At 38.7% G+C, this 17,299-nt stretch overlaps 1 protein-coding gene across 3 annotated transcripts in view; it reads left to right on the plus strand.

Moving 5' to 3' along the window:
- The window catches only part of LOC122535102, a 64,362-nt gene that overhangs the window by 1,609 nt on the left and 45,454 nt on the right, over window positions 1-17,299 (plus strand). For 2 of the 3 annotated variants that reach the window (XM_043666328.1, XM_043666326.1), the window contains exon 2: window positions 6,970-7,668. In XM_043666328.1, the coding sequence (XP_043522263.1) occupies window positions 7,536-7,668 (133 nt within the window). In that variant the 5' untranslated portion in view covers window positions 6,970-7,535. Of the gene's footprint in view, window positions 1-6,948; window positions 7,669-17,299 lie in introns of those variants that run through there. The other variant, XM_043666327.1, reaches the window with a different exon arrangement.

The following is a 17,299-nucleotide window of genomic DNA, read 5'->3' on the forward strand; positions in this document are numbered from 1 at the left end:
AAATTAACTCACACCTTGGCGGCAGATTCGTGAGGTGGCCTGGTTGTTGGTCGTCATCATCGCGTCGTCTGTAGTAAAGGAATTACGAGCATTACCGGAAAACTCAGCGGAAACGTCGGTCGTCAGTGCCTGGTAAGAGACTCGTGTGCAAGTTTAAGCACGATGTTTGTCCGCTGATATAGAATCAGCTCTCTGTGAGAACGGAAATGCTTTTGCGTTCCATCACACGGAAATACAAACTCCTTTTGCCACTATATTTTGACTGAACCGGTGTGTACCTCTTTGGGTGTTCTCGCAAAAGATTTCCTGCTGAATTTGGCAGCCAAGTCCCCTCCCCCTCTCCTCTCCTCTCTCTCTCTCTCTCTCTCTCTCTCTCTCTTTCTCTGCGCAAATTCTTCTACGTACACGTCGTCGGTGAATATTTCGATTCGTCGGAACATTCACGTCTTCATCGGCGAACGTTTTGCTTCGGAAAGTTTCTTTATTAGATAGCACGATAAAATCATTTCAAATCTACGTCGGTCGAATGGAGCGGATGAATAAACGTACGCGCGTTTATTATGTCGAAGCGCAGGCTATGTTCGTTCAATTACATAGAACAGATTAATTAGGAAATTCGAACGAGTAAAATAACGATCAAAACAAAACGTGACCGTGCGAAATGATGCTTCTGATGAAAAAGAGAAAAAGAAAAAATACGTTGTTCGCAGAGAAAAATAATTCTGTTAATTTAAACAATTTCAGTACAATTTACATTTCACGATTTTCAGTTGGAAAAAATGTAAACACACGTTCAGTTGCTTCGATATATTGTAAAATGCAAAGTTTGCTTTGTATGTTATTGCACGAATTTCTAAATCACCGTCGAAACGCCGTTGAAAATGAAAACGATCGGTATTAATTATACAATATCAGGCGTAACCTTGTCAGATTCGTATTCGTAAGTAGAGCGTTCCATTTATTTATTTCGAGGCGCGTTTAATACTACACGCGAAATATCGTTGAAAAGCAGCGCGATAAAAGTTGCATTTCATGCTTTCAGAGCTTGTGAATTTATTATCGCCTGTTAAAAACGGCAATGTGTCCGACGACACGCCCACTTATCGTGCTTGTAACTTCATCGTGCCTTCCGATTTTTCAATCGTGATTACTTTCAATGCGCTCCAACACTTAATTCGTATGTTTACGTAGACGAATAATAATACGTGGCTCGGTAAATCAAACGGCTGCGTTTCAACCCATTCTTCGTGTCTTCTTGCTCGAATAAGATAATTGAAATGAATTATCGAGGACGAAATCACGCGTAATTACCATAATTTAGTGTTTCGTGTTTTCGTGAATTAACGTCAATCGATTTCATTTGAGAAATAGCTCTCAACTCTCGTAAAATTTTATTCCACCTTCTTGATTTATTCTTCCGCGAAACGATTGCTCGTTTTTTTCTCAATTTTCGTTTTAAAGTGCTTTCGTTCTTTGTTTTTTTTTTTTTTTTTTGTTTGTTACGCGTAAAATGTTGGTTTCAATAATGAAATTCGCATTTTTTACGCGTGCCTTCCGCACGAGTTAACGAAGCAGTATATTTCAGTGAGCGATAGATCGCGTTATGCTGAACGAGCATATTTTGTTTCCTCAGTGACATTAATTATTTCCAGCTCCTTGAAATATAACCCTATTTGTTTGCTAAACTTGTCAAGCCAGGGAAACCGCGAAATAATCTTTCGTCATCTCGCAACTGTGAAAAATGTCTGATTAAATTTATAGGAATAAATCGAATTGTTCGCGGAAAGATTTACATAGAGAGAAACTCAGGTAATTTCGTTTCTTCTTGAATGCAACTTGGAGTTTAAACCGACAGTGTCACGATATTGACATTTGTCTTCGAAAAGAAAATTATCTTCTCTTCTTGTTCTTGAGACGTGTTCCCGATATAAAATTAACACGTCTAGGAAAATTATTCTGAAATTGAACATTTCATCGACAAACCTAAATTCTGTGAAATTAGAACTATTGAATGATGTATTCAACTAATTCAAAGAAACTTTGTTTCGAGTTTCTCGTAACGTAATCTCAAACAAAACAAAAAAAAAGAAAAATTAGAAAGAATGAAATTTCTATTAAAAATACTTCACGAGTTAACCAACGATCGTACACGTTCGCGTATCGAACAAAAGCAGGAAGATTTAAATTTCTTGGTACTTTTATATTACATGCAATAGATTTTACAAGTACGGATAAACATGTTATAATAATTTAACAATGAAACCGAAAACTGTTGTCCCGCGTGCGACGATATACGGGCCCGTTCGTACTCGTATTTTTTAGAAACATCAGAGATAAATTACGTTCTGCGATACAATTTCGCCGAATCGACCAAAGCATCGGTAAAAAAAGTTTTGGAAATTTACGCGCGGATAAATCGATAACATTTTGGAACGTCATTGTCTTTGTGCTCATTACGAGCCGTGTATAAATTACACAAAAGCCGCGTAACGCTCGTTCAAATTTTCATTGGGAAATTTCAGCTCGAGTAACGTCTATGGGATTTCGACGTTAAATTAAATCAAAAGTTAAAATGATGGAGTCAGGCAAGTTCTTAGCCATATAATTCTCACTTTGTAGAGAATTATTCACGTGCCAAGCAGAAACGGCAAGATAATAGTCGTGATGAAAATTAAGATCGTATTTCTCGCAAGAGGTACAAAAGATACAATTTTAATGAGAAAATACACGTGAGAATATTTTTCGTTGTAAAAAGAAAAAAAGAAAAACAATATTCTCGTTCAATTTGAAAGATTAAAAATTTTTTTAAATGAGACCCAAAATTTCCTCAATCCCTGAAGTTTACTTATCTAAGCTGTAACAATGTTTCCAAATTTTAATAATACAAAGTAACATTAACAAATTTGTGTATCAACTTCTCTCGTAACGTGAGTTTACAAAGACCTTGCACGAGGTCGATGATATTTAGCCTTCGAGAAATTTTTACGCGTTTCACGCAAGAAAATCTGATAAGTAGCATACATTTGAAACGGTGAAATGTATATACGTACGGAAATAGAAAGATGGAAAAGAAGTAAAAATGCTGTTGTCGTGTAGACGTCGATCACACGATTCGATTCGACTAATACCGTGTCTGAAATACGGGTCAGTCACTCGAATATCATACTCATCCATCCGGTCTTAATTAACTTAACAGTCTGTGATATCCAGTTGTTTCCTTTTAAATGATACGATCGTGATTGCCAGATTCCTTTCGAATCAGACCAAGTCACTTACATCAAACCAGTCGGATCGTATAAGATCGATTATCACGATGATCACAATTTTTTTTCAAACCAGCTTTCGTACCAGAGATAGCTATCTCCGTTTCTTCTTCTTTTTTTCCTTTTTACCCGAACGCAGACACGGCGAATTAAATTTTTACGAGTTAATAATTACTTCCTCGTACGGTATTTGCAGTCTGTCTGTTCATTTTTTGTACTACTTTTTTTTTTTGTATTTGTAACGTGTAGAAAAATACAGATTACACGGATTAGGTTACGAATAAAATAACAAATAATTTCGTCGTGATTAATCTCTTGGAAACGCGTGAAATTTTACAAATATATAATTACTTTGTTTTTTTTCTTTTAAGTACAAATTGCCTTTGGTCGGTTTTATTTCGCTGCAGCTTCGATTTAATTATTTCTCGTGATTTTAATCGAACAATTTCTACACGCGTCGTACGCACGAATCTAAAATAACGAGGGGAATGATAGATAACCATTGTTTTTATTTTCATACGCACTTTACTGGGACATGATTTTATCTGCAATCAGCGATCTGTCGAAGCTGATCAACAAACGCGAATTAATTGCACGCGATATGCCATAATATATTACAGTTGAAGTCCGTTCGTGCCAGCTCAAGTCATGCCGTTTGATCTTAATGAACACAATCGTCTCTGCTAATTATATATCTCTCAAGTCTCATCGAACCTATTTACGAATGAATAGTTCAAAAGTATATATTGACGTGAATTTAAAATTTGTTCCGAACACTTTCTCTTGTTGAAATTGAAATTTTCCGTGATACTCTTGAAAATGGAAGAAGAATTTCTGTCAACGATTGCACGATTTTCTGAATTCCAATTTAATAATTTATTCATCAATCGAAGGATTTTTACTAGTTTCCGGAATCTGAAATTTTGACTCAACGTGAACACAACGCAAATCACCACGGTAAAAATATGCGGAGATTTTTGACTTGAAAAATATAGAGGACAAATCACGTCGACATTATGAACGCAATTCACGTCGCTATTCTTAACGCTCCATCGAGCATACGTTTTCACTTTTATGGCACCGCGTTTGCTAACGAAAATCCCCGTCTCATCTCTCATAAAGTCACAAATAAAATATTAACTACGCGCATGCAGTGCGAAAACAGGTGTTATAAATTATTTCAAATTGTATAGCAGAATTTTTCTCCAGTTTACGATTCACCAAAATTATTTCAAAAATTCGCCGTTCATTAGAACTATTGAATTAAATGTGTAATGTGTATGATGTCGATTAATGTGTAATTTAAGTGACTCGTAAGATCGTTGGAATTCTGACGATGGCTCGACAAAGACGAACGACGTTAATAGAAAAATTGTCTGCTGGATAAATGAATAACAGTGATTCATACGAGATTGAAAGAAGTAGCCACTTGTACGCGAACATAAATTCAACGTACAAACGTTTAATCGACGGATAAAAGACATCTAGAAATTGTCACTGTGATCTTCTTTCGTAGAATGTATGCCAGTGAAGTTAAATGAAATATTTATCGCGTAGAGATAAAGATTAAATGGCCTATTTCTAGGTACATCTTGGAACAGCTCGACAAGCAAAATTTGCGATGAAATTTCTGTTGATTTTAGCACAACAATCTATTCAAGCGAGATAGCGTGAATGTTTGGAAGTTGATGGAGAGCATTTTGAGTACCTCGTACAACATTTTGACAATGTGAACGCAACTTGACGAGTCGCAATGGAAATGATTACGTACTTCTATCATTAGCTATCTTGTGGCTTGCAGGTTCTGCGAATTATCTTTTCGAACAAGTGCCTTCAGAAATTATCAGAATAAAGAAACTTAAGTAAGTTTGCATTTTGTAGTTTGTAGAATTCTGTTAAATTTCGCTTTGTGTGCGATACTTATAATTTATTGATTAATTAATGGTAAAACTTTACTAATAAAGTTTGTATGTTTCATACAAACCTGTTATATAATTAAGAAGATAATTGTTTCAGAATTTGTGATACAAATCGTCGCGAATGCACTGGACTGCGTAAGATAGCTATCAAAGAATTTAGAAATTGTTTCATTATCGGTTTTCGTATATTGCCAGTGCGAAACGGTGGGTCGCCAGATGTGGCAAGTGACAATCGACAACCAAGTACCGCTAGTTGCCGATACGTTCAAATTTTCTCAATTCAGGTTGAAAGGGGCTAGAACGCACGAGCCTACCCTTTGTATTTAGTATGATATCCCGTTTAAATACCAATCAGCTAATGAAACGCAACGATTCGTTTTGATCTACGAAAACTTGCATCCATTTCTTTAAACAACGCGAACAAGAATTCTCTAATGTTAGTTATGCCACAGTTATATCATCATCTTCACGAACCATAAACATTTTTTGTAAAGTGCACTTCGTTCGAAAAAGGTTAAAGTTAAAAGAAAATCAGTGAAATTTTTCTATACTCATTGTCGTTTAAATAAAACGTGCCATGGCGTGCGAGGTTTGGATAACGCTTCTGCAAACGAGCACGAGCGTTGCGTGCTCCTATTACGATTCGGATGTGACGGACGATAATTAAATTTCAGATAAAATTTAATTGCAGCTTTGAGTCTATCTATCTGTATATAACAGAATCGAAGATCGTTTAAGTAGGTACGAACGAAATTTCCTGATTCTTTGTCTATCGCAAGAGCTTTACCACGAATTAAAGATATATGCCACAAAAATAACAATTGGACCATATGTTCATGTTCCGAGCATCATCACACGCTTGACAAATGAGCGAGGTCAATATATCAAAGCGACCACTACGCGTGTTAAAATCTTTCTGAATCTCCGTGTAAGAATCACCGTGTACGAATTAAATCACAATTACAATGACAATAACATCCAAACAATATCCGCAGTTACAACGATAATAATATCGTTATAAAATTCATATGCAGAACACAAACGAGAAGTTGAGCTGTTTCAGTCGTACGTGTGTAATTCATGAAGTTTTTTCCACGGGGGGGGGAGAGGGGGAGGGAGAGGCATTTCACCCTGTGGAACCTTTAATTCGTCCAAATCTCAGTTCGCCGGACCACGGTATCCACCACCTTAACCGTATATCCTTGCCATCGGCAACTCCAGTCCCCCTCCATTCTCAAAGGTACTCGACGTCCCTTCGACGTACACGGCGGTCCCCTTTCCGCCCATCCACCCAACCCCCGACACCCACTTCCGCCGCGTGCGGCGTGTGCATCCCACTCAGGGACATCGATATTGAAACGTAAAAAAGATTCAATCAGTCGCGAAGTTTCATCGCCAATCAATCACCCCTCCCTCCCCCTCGCCCTCCCGCTCACCCCTGCGGAGTTTCTATCCAGCTTTAGGACAGCGAAAGCTCTCTCGCGCGCGCAGCCTGCACTGGCGGCGGCGGCGGTGGCGGTGGCGGTGGCTGATCGCGACGACGACGACGACGCTAAAATGGCCGAGGGGGTGAAACGAGCCAGAGGAGGGGAAAACGGAGGAGAGAACGAGGCGACAAGGGAGGGAGCCACAGGGGCAGAGGAGCAGAGAGAAAGAGAGTGTGTGTGTGTGTGTGTGTGTGTGTGAGAGAGAGACGAGCTTTCGGGTTGCATGACCGAGTCGACGCACTGGAAGCTTTCCGTGCTTGCGGCGGGAGCCTCAGTAGCCGCTTGTACGTCGACCGGAAGAGCTCTTTCGCGGTCCCGGAGACGCGCAGCGCGCCATCGCCGTTAAACCATAGATCGACGAATCGAATCAACCCTCTCCGTCTCCAGCCCTCTTCCTCGCGTCCGTCAACCCTCCGCTTCTTCTTTCGTTTCGTTTTCTTTTTTCCCCCTTTTTCGATCGCGAAGGAAACAAACAAACAACGAGAGTAAAGGAAGAGAGAGCCGCGATCTCGCGGTTTCTGGCGTTTCTCGCATTTGAAATCGGAAGGAGGCATTTCGAAAAGTTTCCCATCCCCTTCCTTCTTTGCGGCGATTTGTTGTTGTTGTTGTTGTTGTTACTGTTGTTTGTTGTTGTTGTTGTTGTTGCTGCTGCTGCTGCTGTCGCCGTTAAAAGTGGATTCGTTCCGAAACAACGAATGAACGAACGAAACACGGGGGATTTTTTTTTTTGCCGCTTTGGTGAAGTGCCATTTCTTTCTTTCTTGGTGGATGGATCTTTTGGAATAGGTGCGACGACTATTGGAGTGGACGCAGGATGTGTTAATATGAACACGGAGGAGCAGTGAACCGTGAGCGTGCATGAGTGCATGATACAAAGGAGGAAGGCTATCGTTGGAGAAAAGAACGAAGAAGACACGATGAGAAGTGCCGCAAGATATCGAGAAGCGCGACCTTCCCTTTTCGCGTCCCTTTTCGTCGTCCTCGCCGTTTTCGTGATCGGTAAGGAACCACCGTGTTGCGAATGCGACACGGCAAGTGATCCATCGCGATATTTTTCAGACACGATCCGTCGCGATTTCAACGACGCGCGCCGATACACCGTGTGACGTTCAAACTAAGAAAATCCAAGATCCATGATCTCCTCTCCTCGTAGATTGTAAAAAGTGAAAGAAGAACGAGAGATGCTCGAACAAGTAATTGCCGAATGCTTCAAGACCGATATGTTATACAATCTTTAACATTCAGATTTCAGTCGATGACAAACACGCAATGCAATTCGCGTCGGCTATCTGATTATTAAAAGATCAAAGCAGAAAACGAATGGCTCTTTTATGTTTGTCGGTGACCTCGTCTGGCCATTGTTGCTGATTCAATCTCGCGAGAAAAGTCTGTGATCTAGAAATCGAATATCTCTCATCAAGCCGACTGGAAACGTCGGAAAGAAACGAAATTACTTTCGAAACGTTCAAAACAAAGGAGAATCACGTCGAGTTCCAATCCGTTGCCGGTGATCGACGCTTTTCACGTTCGATTAAAATTTATTACGTGCCAGCAGGCGCACGTTTCCTCTTCACGTCTTTATCCGTGTTAATTCGTTCTTTAACGACGCTACAATTTCTGCAATTCTAACGTACGTTGTAATCGACGTTTCCTTAAAAAACGTAGAATCAGCGCAACTTTCTTTTTCTTAAATTTCGTAAAATTTCTCCGTTTTGTTTCAAATCAATCTTCAGCCGACTAGACAAGAAAGAAAGACACAACGCGAATTTCTTCAAATGTAATCTACTTCGAATCGAGTTAAACCAGTTTTGCAAAGAAACGAAGGAAATTGAATTATCAAGCTAGTTTTTTTCCGCTACAGTTTCTAGAAATGCAAAGAAAAAAGGAACACGGAAAATAAACCTGCTAATGGAAAGTTTATTAAACCATCATTTTTCAAAAAAAAAAAAAAAAAAACGTCAACCAATTACTGAAAAAAGGAAAGAAAGAATTTTTGTTTTACCCTGAAAAATTCCTTAGAATCGAATCGAACGAAAAGACGAGTCGGCGTTTTAAAAAATTGAGGAGATAATGCACGGGCGAAGGATAGGGGAGGAGGTTTCCGCGTAGTTTCTTGCCGCGATGTACCCGTACGAAACGACGTGTCCCACAGGGGTCTGTGATTTTTAAAGGTTCAATCAGTTTTCGTTGGCGCGCTTTCCCAAGCGCTGAAAGCGACGGGGCTTTTTCGAAACGACACGCGAGCCCATTCGTCTTCGTGAAAGTATTTGAAACTTGGTTTTGGAGAGTTGAGAAATCGCTGCCGGGGATTGTGCACGACAGCCGTATTTTGACTTAAGCCGCGTAACTTCGTTGAGATAAAGTATCGTGGCAGACGTTGAGTGCAAACATATCTCGGCACCGGGGGTTATTCGATTTCGCGGGTAAAAAAAGCGAGAGAGAAAAAGGAAAAGATATCTAGTGCACTTGCGGAACTCGAGACGGTCTCTGTTAGGTGTCGGTACTTGCCGTGAATCTTCCAGAGGGATATTCTCTCGTCGATTGCGGGAGAAAGCGTTTCTGCGCGTCCGTTTCGACGGCACGTTACAGTTTCCTCCTTTTGTGCCGGACAAAACCGCCGTAGAATAGGATTAGAACAGGTTTTCCACCGGACAATACTCGCCCGGGAAAATTTTTATCACGAGGGACGAGTTACGTGCGCGTCATACACCGACAGATATTCTCGTATCTATAGGGATTTCGATCTTACCGATCGAAGCGACAGCTAACTGAAATTTGTGAAATAGAATTCGATAGGAACATCGCGAGGACTCTGCATAGACTGATCCTCGTATTGAACGGATAATCGAGTGAATTTAAAGAAATAAAGTTAAAGAACCTAAATCTAGCCTAAAGATTAGGACCATGCGTGGACATTCTACAAAGAAACTTCCATGTATGGTTAGGAAATAATTGATTGGAATTTGAGAAATTTATAATCTGATAGAAAATTTTGGTCACAAAGAATACCGTAAACGAGCTAAACGTGCGTCTGGCAGGAAATATTGATAACAAAGAACAATAAGACGAGTTACTTGCACAGTTTACTTGGACAGATCCCCGTGTAAAAACTTCGACCTTATGATTAAATAATAATTGACTAAAGTCTATAAAATAAAATTCGGTAGGAAGTCTCGATCACGGATCTTCGTATCTGAAAATTTAGATCTTGCGATTGAATAAATAATCGAGTGAATTTAAAGAAATAAAGTGGTTGAACCAGAAACGGGCGTCCTACAAATTCTCGCAAAGAAACTTCCATTCGTGATTAAGAAATAATGGAAATGATTGAAATTTGACAAAGTGTAATCTAACAGAAAATTTTGACGGCAAAGTACAGAAAATACATGTTATATACGCGTGCATCCTACAAACTTTCGTGAAGAAACTTCCATTTGTGATTAAGAAATAATTGAAATGATTGAAATTTGACAAAGTGTAATCTAACAGAAAATTTCGACGGCAAAGTATATCGTAAACAAGCAACGTACACATCGTGAAAACTTTAATCTTCTAGCTAAATAACAACTGAACGAATTTAAAAAAAAAAGACAGACTCAGTGGACAGTTTCTTTCGTAGAAACTTTGATCTCGTAATTAAATAGTGATTGACTTAAAAGAAGAAGAATGCAGAGTCCGATCAAATGGAATATCGAAACGTGTCACGCGCTGCGTGTTAAATTATAAAAAATTTCAGGAAGAAAAAAATCAATACGCTGCAATATGTTATTTCTTTTTCTTTCTTTTTTTTTCCTGTTCGATGCAATTCTTTATATACCCGCGCCAGGTACATAAATTTTATAAACTTTTCGAAGATCGATTTACTAAATGAAGAGTGAATTATAAAAACTGCATTTCGTTCTGATGGCGCGCTACGGTTTTACACACACGCCCCGCTCTTTGCGATAAAATTTAAAAATATCTCTGGCCCTGTCCAGATAATTTGAATTTCAATATTCCTAAAATACGACGCCCGAATAATATCCGAAAGTTACGGTGAAACGAACGTGAATAAACGGCAACGTAACGAAGAAATTAAAGTGAAAATCGAGCGGAAAACCGAGCGATATTCGAGCGTAGCGTTCAAAAAAAAAAGAAAAAAAAGAGAGAAAAAGTGAAAGACGTGGCCCGCGAACGGTGAAACCGTCTTGAAACGAGCGGTCATTTCACGGTAGAAAACATCAGTCAAACGAAGGGTGCTGTCACTCTTGAAGCGAAACGTCGCCCGACGACTACCAAATAACATAAAAGAAACGATTCTCTAAAGACTTGCATAATTTCTTGCTCCTTGGCGCGAGCTTTGCGATCTTTCATGCCTGGAAAGATGGAAGCTCTGCAGTTACGTTAAATTTATTTCGACGAACTTTTACGTTCAATTAGTACAATTCAGTAACGAACGTGAATGGCGAAGAGGGAGAGGGAAGATTGGGGAGGGAGAGGAAACTCGCGCAGATAAAATTACCTTTTTCCCTGGAGAAAACCCGGAAGTGTACAAGTGAATGCCCTTATCAGGTTGAAATCAATTTACGATCGTACGTCTGGGCTCAATTAAAAATTTTTATCGACAACTAGGCTAATTCAACTCGAAGAAATCACGCCGTTCTATGTGTAAAAGCTCGTACAACTTTGTACACTGGTCACGTTATTAACTCGTTAGCGGCGCTCGATTTTTCATCGTTCTTGCTGGAAATTATTCGATCTGGCAGCAATTAATACCGAAGGTAAATAGAGACTGTAATTACGAGCTACTGAAAACATCCGGGAAACAGAGTAGAGAACGTGGAGAAGCTACGCGCGATTTTTTTCTTTTTTTTTTCAAGAACACGGTAGATCGCTCTTATTGGAAATACATTATGGATGGTAAAAAATTCTATTCCTCGACGTCGGACTTCTTTCGCGTCATGCGCGCATATATGCATTTTTATGTCACGTAGTGATAATCCGAAGATGAGTTGTACGTAACTTTGAGAAAAATTTCGATCTCTTTGTATACCTTTGCTAACAAGAAAAATTCAAAAGTGGAACGTGTAAAATTTAGTCGTCCAATTATTGAAGGGCGTATTTATTAATTGAAGATACGGCTGTAAAGAAGGCTTTCAAATTTAGAATATAAAATGAAATTTCGATTCCAAGATGACTACGTCTATGCGAATGAATTAGCAAAGAGGAATGCACACTTCGTTCGTAATATGATTCACGTGAAGTTCCTGAAGTAGAAACAAAAATGCACCTTTAGAAATTACACAATTAGAAATGTACCGTTTCCAGCTTCTTGGTTTCAACGGTTCTTTAAACAATGATCATCATTTCTTGCTATTTTCCTGTCACTGTCGTAGCAAATGGGCATTACGCTCATCTGACAATTGACTACGATTTTAAAAGACTGAAAAGAATCAAATTAAAGTGGAATTTTTATTCCGATTTTGGAAAATGACTTGAACGAGATAACACCGCGGAGCTTTACCACGACTCATAATCCAAGCTGCGTAACCGGTGTTTGCTTCGATGACGACGTAACAATAACTACGACTATTCCAGCCAGTGAATTATACGGAGTATCAAAGCGAGTGCTATATATCACAAGTCACATCAATTACCTCGTATACTTTAATACATGCAGATGCATATCAAACTAATAGCTGTCTTCTTCACTATACACATTATATATTGGAACAATTACGCGTTTCCTCGGCGAGAAATTCAGACGCTTAGTTAATCGTTATAACGGCGAGGAACGTGCTAACTTTCAGGCGTTTGTTTCGAGCCTGTTTAACGTATCTCGTTCGCCATATCAGGATCCGAATTATTCCAAAGAATTTTTAATTTTTCTCATTTTCAATTAATTAATTTCAGCCTTCTTCCTTGTTTCCTCTCGTCGTAAAATACACGCTCAATTGTCTTCGAATCGTAACGTTATTTTCGAACAAGTTCCGTTTCTAGTTAAATTTTCATTTATTTGCTCAACTTAGGAAATAATTTACCGAGAACGTGAACACGCAACGATACGATTAATCAGTTCGTTTTGGTTCAATTATTCAATGTAATCGAGTGCAATTGAGAGTGGGCGTTATGCGTGCATCAAGTTAATTTGTCATTGTGAAATGGAAACGAATTGTAAAATGATTTCGCAATGGGACGCGTACCGCGTACGCGTGTATGTAAATTGAACGCGATATTCGTAAGAAAAACGATGACTGAAAAACATCATACAAATGCACGATACGCTAAGATCCGTAGGCGAAATTTCCAAGTAGTAGAAATTAAACGTAAGACTGAGACTAAACGCTACTTGATCGACGACAAAAAGAAAACAAGAAATTACACGATAAAATGAAAATTCTGGATGCAAGATGCAATCTCTACATTTTCTGAATCATCCTCCGCGGAAATCATTCTGGCTTCACAACGCGAAATCTCTCAGTGTTTATTTCGCGGAAATGATCGTCTGAAAAAGATCGTACGATCTCGCAACTGATTCGTCGCGGCTGAAAAATTGGAACGTGAAAGGAAGGAAAGCGTTAACCCGTTCGCGTAGTTATTAACATCCGTTAATTATCAACGATTCAACGAAAATGTGCTGAAAATCCTACTTACGCCGGGACGCGTTCACGGTTCTCGCGTACCGCCAGGAAAGAAAGGAATTAAAACGTACAAAACAAACGGAGAACGAGAATCCACAGAATTCGTGCTGAAAAGTTTTAATCAATTTTCTGCTTAAATGGGAATGTCGTTCGCCTTAAACGACGCAATTAATGCAAATTGACAACACGTTCGCTCGAACGTGTTGACAGAGGAACATCAAAGAATGTCCTATTACCGAAGTTGTGAGATCGGCGCTTTTACTTTAAAGAGAAACGCAATCAGCTTTTTTCATGCGACGACGGTACATGAAGAACAAAAAAAAAAAAAAAAAAAAAAAAAAAAAAAAAAAAAAAAAAAGAAAAAAGAGAAAAAAGAGAGGAGAGAAGAGGGAAAAAACGATAGAAAAAAAAGAGTAACACGTCAATCAATCAGCAACAACACAGAAAAAAACAAACAAGCGTTTTATTTTTATTTCGTGTGCAATCGACGGATGACAGAGTGAGAGTCACGCATATGTTCTGATAGAACTCTCGCGAAAGGAAATAAACTAAAACAACGTTGGGCGAGCGTGAAGCTGAACTGGCCAAAAACGACATAAAAGTTTTGAACAGCTTATAAATCCTGCCTCGTAAATTGTTTATAAACTAATGCCATAAATCGTCGTGCCCTAGTAATTTCGTCTCGTCTCGTTCCTGATCGAAAGCATCGACGAATTTCGCGGACAGTGAATTCCGATTAAATGAAAATAAAATATAATTCGGTGACAATACGAAACCACGAGCAGAGATACGACGTTGAGAAATAAAAGCAATACGTACGTGATACGGCGTTTGACTTGGCGATAAACTCGGCCAAATATTATTATCGACGTAAATTCGTATCGGGCGTAATGTGCATTTTTTATAACGCGAGGAACGGAAGGGAATCGTATACCGTCCGATACGGAGTATGCTATCGGTTTAATTTGCAGATTGAAATAAATTTATCGTGAAATGCTGTGCGATCCAGGGAAGATTAACTCCACGAACAACTTACTTCTATTGAGATATTGAATACGGATAATGACGATAATCGTACCGTGCAGACACACTCGTACAAAATGGATTATATAAAAGTTGCATCAACGTCACTTGAAGAACGCAAAGCTAACTGTTACATTTCTCATTGTACAATCACTCGTTCTGCCGGTGAAAGAGTTGTGAATAGACGAGCGATCATTTAAATGTTGCTCCTTCAGAAATAATTGGGAAATTCCCAGCTGCATTTTTTCCCACTTTTCTACTATCTATTAATTCATGCACTTCTGAAGCAAAGAAACGAAAGAACAATTCGAATTCATTTGCAATACCGTGTAACGATAGAATTCGCTGCGGTATCGTCTTTTCTTTTTCCCCTAGAAATTTACATTGACAAAACGTTGCGTAAATCAGTGGAAACGTCAACGCGTTTGAAAAAATGTGTTCGAATCGAGAGAAAGTGATTAGACGTGGCAATAGAATCCGACGATAGGATTTTACGGGATCCGATCGAAGTAGAAGCAATTTAATCTCAGAAATAGCGGAAAGACTGAATTCCATCTGCATTATGGTAATACTGTACGTAGACACTTAGCAAAGATTGGAAAGTATCGAGACTTGGGGAAATAGGTTCCCCGTGTAACGTCTGCGGCTAACTGTACCCGAAGCACTAGCATTTGTATTTCATTATGAGACCAGACACATTCACTCATTTCCCTACTGAGTTATTATCTTAATGAAATGTATGCGTTTCGCGGAATTCCGATAGGAGGAAGAATCGTATTCTGGCCAACAATATGTAATCTAACATGCGCTTTGTTTCACGTTTAGTAGTTCAAACGGCGATCTAGCTGCTCAGCTGTCGAAATAAATTACATTCGGAATTAACGCGACGATCAGGAACGTGATTTTATCCTTATGTTTGGTTACGTTTTATCTACATTTTCTCACGGGTATTTCTTTCATTATATACGTTTGTATATCTTCTTTTATTTTATTTTTATTAAGCAATCTATTTTATTTTTAAATTTTAATCGTATATATTTTGGAGGAAATGTTGCAAAGATTTTTGGAGAATAGAATTTTAACACCAAATTGAACACGTTTCTGAGATATACAGGGCGATATTCCTATTATTAAATAATTAATATTAATTGACAATTCGTATTACTAAATAACCACTATTAATTGACTGTTAAATATTAAGTAATGAAATCTAACGAGCACATCTCGTGGAAATGTCAGATCACGTACGAATGAAATATCATACCAAAAAGAAACTTTTATTTTAGTATTACAAGCCGATCAATACCAACAAAAGTTGTGTGATGTTATCGAAGTGAATTTAAATATGCTCGCGTCACGCCGTGACATCGTATTCTGCAACGAATTAATCGGTCGATCATTGTCGAGTCAGAAAAATACTCGTTAAAATACTAATTTATTGTAATTCAAATTATGATCGTGATATCCAAACGATATCATCTTTATTAATCACACGCGATTTAAATATACGAGAGTTATACATTTCCAGTTTCTCTCTGAATTAAAAGAATCTTTTTTTTTTTTTAGTACACCGCAGACAGACAAAGTCTTCAACAAACGAGTGGTCCAACAGAAGAAAAATCTCTGTGAAAGCTACAAAGCAAACAAACTCTGCTAACACATTAATTGGCAATCGAATCGAATTTTCATCGTGGAGGTTGGCCTTTAGTTGGATTTACACGGCGCGGCGCGGCATAATTAAAGTGTCACGCGACGAGCAACGTTGATAGCGCGTAAAAGTAAGAAGGCCAAAGTAACGGATGCTCGCCTTTGTTCTTTGACGGTGAGCGAGGGCTTACTTGTGAGAAATTAAGCAATTAAGCCGCGTATTTTACTACCGGAGAGATCCGAGTTCCAAGCGTGAGCCAGCCTTCCGATCTCGGAGTCGTTGGTTGCTGCACGACCGTGAGTACCGTGGCACGAGATATCTGCGAAGCTGTGAGACGACCCGGCCGAACAAATCACGGAAAAAACTATCAAAGGAAAGACAGGCGATAAAAAAAGGAAATAGATCGACGTTGGAGAGAACACGAACTTGGAATTAAATTTTCCACTAGCGTGTTTATCGAGCTATTGCTAATAACTTAGGCGTCTGATTTCTATTCGTCCACTATCGGGCAAATAATTAGGACAATTATTTCACGCGAATGACGATAATATTATTTTATGGCCTGTACACAGGGAGCTTCATTTTTTTTTTTAAATAATCACAGTGTTGGCAAGATTTACAAATTTTGTCATTCTTATAATTGTAATATTGTTATTATAATTTTGTAAATGCATACAAAATATGTTTTGTCAATTCAAAGTTGCAGGATTATGGACATTATAATCGTAGGATTATGCTGATCCTGGATAAATTACACGAGAAATAAATGAAAATCACAGAACGATAGGGCAGCAAAGAGATCATTAGAATTAGACGATTGTGACGACTGTAAAATTACAGAAACTATTAGCTTGTTCTATTATCAGTGCCACTTTCCAAGTAGGTGAGGTCTTAATCATTTCAACGTTTCAATATCGCATTGTTTTCGCTCGTGTGTTACATAAAAGTACGACCCTGTCCTTCGTCTCGCGTGGAGACACTTCACGATATTTCTGAACAACTGTTCTCCATTTCAACACGCGGAAACTTGTTTTTGATTTTCCAAAGGATATCAATGAATCATATCTTGACAAGGAAAGAGTCTTTCCATCCGAAAACAACTGCAAACACGTTACTTCCTCTCGAAACGTCAAAATGTACGAAAATTCCCTATCGGCTGTGAAAAAAACAATAGTGGAACGATACAGTCATGGTCAGACGCGGCAACCAGTCAAAGTGACATTAATCGTAACTGAGCGTCCCTTTTTACTCACCATAGGCCGCGTTTAACTTCGGATAAATGGCCGTAGCTAGCTGCCTCATATGTATATCCTTGGATTGAAATGAATTTGGACTACTG

This window comes from Frieseomelitta varia, unplaced genomic scaffold (genome assembly GCF_011392965.1).
Source record: "Frieseomelitta varia isolate USP_RPSP 00005682 unplaced genomic scaffold, Fvar_1.2 scaffold_67, whole genome shotgun sequence".
Classification (NCBI taxonomy): Eukaryota; Metazoa; Arthropoda; class Insecta; order Hymenoptera; family Apidae; genus Frieseomelitta; species Frieseomelitta varia.